This window comes from Acartia tonsa, chromosome 2 (assembly GCF_053477335.1).
Source record: "Acartia tonsa isolate MP-2025a chromosome 2, ASM5347733v1, whole genome shotgun sequence".
NCBI lineage: Eukaryota > Metazoa > Arthropoda > Copepoda > Calanoida > Acartiidae > Acartia > Acartia tonsa.
In genome coordinates this window covers 56881148-56884775 of record NC_137261.1, presented here as the reverse complement: position 1 = coordinate 56884775, position 3628 = coordinate 56881148, and the positions used below count along the sequence as shown (strand labels likewise).

At 33.2% G+C, this 3628-nt stretch overlaps 1 protein-coding gene across 1 annotated transcript; it reads right to left on the bottom strand.

Moving 5' to 3' along the window:
- Positions 1-330: 330 nt before the first annotated feature.
- Positions 331-1730, bottom strand: LOC145312215 (uncharacterized). The gene is made up of 2 exons (XM_080151438.1): positions 1547-1730; positions 331-869 (listed from the first exon to the last, which is right to left on the bottom strand). Exons 1-2 carry the CDS (start codon positions 1559-1561, stop codon positions 414-416), a joined length of 471 nt encoding a protein of 156 aa, XP_080007564.1. The 5' UTR covers positions 1562-1730; the 3' UTR covers positions 331-413.
- Positions 1731-3628: the final 1898 nt, after the last annotated feature.

The following is a 3628-nucleotide window of genomic DNA, read 5'->3' as shown; positions in this document are numbered from 1 at the left end:
AACGAGAACTCAATTGGTTTAGAATTTATCGCGATTTTAAGCTACACAGAAAAAGACCTTACTACTTACAAAATAGGGGGAGAACCAAATCGGTTCAGTAGTTATTCAAATCTAAAGCTACTGACAAAGAACTTATTTATATAATCCCATTATAAAGTTTATTAAATTGTTTTGATCTGCTTTTTTTTTTCTTTTAATGAGTACCGTTCCATTTATTTTTAGATTTACGCTTTTGAATTTGATTATAATTATCTGTTGGATATATTTTAGTCTTTGTGTTAAATATGAAACAATGCCAAAAAGCACATTGCCAAGAAAAAAAATTATAAATTCAAATTTTTAGAAAATTTATTTTTAAACATTTTTGGTAAAAAGATCAACATATATAACAATTTTGATTTCTGGCCGATTGATTACCAGTGGTATCCGTAGGGATATCCGTAGTATCCTCCATAGTAAGCTCTGGGGTATCCGTAGCCGTAGGCACGGTGTCCGTATCCGTAGTAGCCGTAGTGGGCCTCAGCGTCGGCGTCAGCGTCAGCAGACCTCTTGCCAATACCCTGGGGAGATCTGGCAACAAAGCTGGTGGCGTGTCCGGGGTGGCCGGCAACACCGGGCCATCCGTAGTAACGGCCGTAGTAGTAGGGGGCATACACACCATAGTAGGCATCAGCGTCGGCGTCAGCGTCAGCAGACCTCTTGCCACGGCAGCCGTAGCAGGTGGAGGAGAAGTAGGGGGTGGCAACGCCGGGCCAGTTGGGGTAGGCGTTGTACAGAGCGGGGTAGGCGTAGCCGTAGTAGGCGTCGGCGTCAGCCTCGGCATCGGCGGCGGGGGCAGCGTAAGCTGCGGCAACGACAGCGCAGAAAACCTGTAAAAAAACAAGAGTTAGATTTCAATGTTATTATCCTTATCCTATAATATAAAGTAGTAAGCTTTTTTGGTCTGTAGCGAAGAATCTCGCTAACCGTTAAACCAGATTTATTTCTCCTTTACAGTAAAGCTTCTAAAAGGTCCTGGAATGAATTTCAGGGTATTTCATTTTTTTTAAATATGTCAATGTATAGTTTTAAGCTATTTTTCTGCCCTTACAAATCCCTTTGAATATAGAGTCCCTAGATGCTAGGGACGCATACACTAATTTGATTATAAAGCTGTGACACAAGGATAATATTTTAAAATTAGCAATGCTGGTGGAATGATTGAATAAATTAATGAAAAACATTTATGTTTGTATTTAATATAAAGATTTGTATTAACCCAATAATTAAAATATTCACTCAATTTTGTTAATAAAAATAAGAATTTTTATTTTTTTTATTTTTAAAGATTTAAAATAGTGATGTGCACAGAGATTTGCAAGAGAGGTGTACTTCTTGAATGGGTGTGAAAGGGAAAGACAGGCTTCACAACAATCAATTTTGAGCTTAGTTATACAAATATTAGAAAATTCTTAAAGACAAAATATTGCACCCAAAAAAAAAATTATTGACTAAAATATATTAAATTAAAATCAAGGTAAACAACAATGAATTCAAAAAAACTTACAGCGAGTTTGTACATGTTGATTTGGTTTTGATTAGATTTCACCGCCCACTGTGGTTGACAGAGCTGCAGTGAAGATTTAACCGCACAACAACTCTTTATATACCATCCAGACACATCAAACGCGCGCACAAGAAAGCGCGCGCGCGCGCAGATGGATGGTGTATGACGCAGAGAGAGAGAGAAAGAGAGCTGGCACGTTTATTTATGTGCTTTGGAGTGTGTAATAGTATTGGCCATACGGTGTTCATACGTGAAACACAAAAATTTTGTGAAGTTTTTTTTGTCTGAAGCTTTATATCTTAACTAGAGTTGGCTCGATATAATTATCTCCCTATTAGCTAGTTTACTATATGCATATCTATTTCTCAATAAATCTATTTTCCTCACCCGGCATTACTATCTAAAAGAAAGTAAATATTTAATAATTTAAATGATTTTAAAAAGATTTTTCAAATTATATTTTTTTCTTTACATTACCATCACTAAAGGGTTAATGATGCTGATTACAATTTTAGTTTAATATTTGACCACACAAAATGTCGCCACAATCGAATTCTTTTAAAACAGAGTTTTCTTAAATTTATTATATTATAAATTTAAATTTTCTCTTTTATGATTAGAAATTAAATACATCAATATAAGGTAAATAGCTACATGAAATAAAAAAAAGGAATTTATTTTTAATAAAGTAAAATAATGAGTCTTATCGTTCTGGGCAATGAGAGTTTATTATGGATTATTGGAGCACTATGAGTTTTAGTCATATATTCCTTGGAAAACTTGAGCTCGTTTATAGACATTTATTTCCTATATAGATCTGACATGGATCTTGAAGCAAGTAAGCAGGCCGTTTTGTACATGTTAAAAATTGGAAGATTTCATTAAATAAAAGTTATCGCAAATATACTAAGTAAATAACTGCTGAACCGATTGAGTTACTACATTTAGGTAAATTTCACAAAGATCCTGTGATGGTTATAGGCTGTTTTATTTTCATATTGTTGCTAAAAAATGAGGGAGATGTGATGAGAAGGGGTAAAGAAAACCCCCAAAAAAGAGATGGATAATCCCTCGTTTCTATGATGTCACATGGCGGATTTTTGAGACACTTTGTAAAGTTACTATATAAAGTATCATACTTCTTTGCTGTTTTTTTTAGCAAACTAATACTGTAAGCCTAATGCCACTAAAATAAATCATATCGTTAATATGTCAGTAAAGACAAATTAATGATCACTTGGTCGACATAAACAATAAACATATAGGATTTCAAAGCGTTTATATTTTATTTGTAGTTTTGAATAAACAGAGAGAGCTCTTCTCTACTGCTTTAAAGGTTTTATGTATCTTCTTTTGCTCAGAGCAACACTACTCTATAATTTATTTTTTAAATTATAATTTTTTAAAAAATTTTATAGTAATTTTTCATTAGTTCTTTTTCTTATTTGCCAGTTCAGGTAAGGAGCATAAAAATTAAAATACTTTTTATTTCTGACATCGTATTATAAACAGCTTTCCGCGGATATAAAATGTACAACTATACTGTAAAACTGGATATAATACGATGCTAGATATACATTTTTCGTATGGATGTGAACCGGTTCTAATATAATGGATATTAATCGGATTCGAATGAATAGGAGAAAAGTTATTACATTTCTTACTTTGATTATTATTTTCCTTGTTTTTTTTTTGTTGTAAAATTTATGAAACAAAAAAAAACGAGAAGGGGGTTCTAAAAGGTACTTTTGAATTCAAGATAGCAAGCTTTTTTGTAACTTTATATGCTTAATAAGAAAGCTTGGGTTAAAAGTACATACTTCAATTTGTTTGTTTTGATTTCGAATCTATTGACCAATGATATTGACAAAAAAGGCGATATAAAAAAATATCCCTTACCCCAAATTTTATTTTCCATTTATGTAAAAACTAAGGGGGAAGAGTGCTTTGTGCTTGATAGGCACATCTAAAGGAAACCTCTCAAAAACAAGGATGCCAACATCCATAAAAGCGAAGCCCTGAAACTGTAGGACAAACGAACATATGCACTTGTAGAGTGTCAGTACTGAGAATATAAATGTA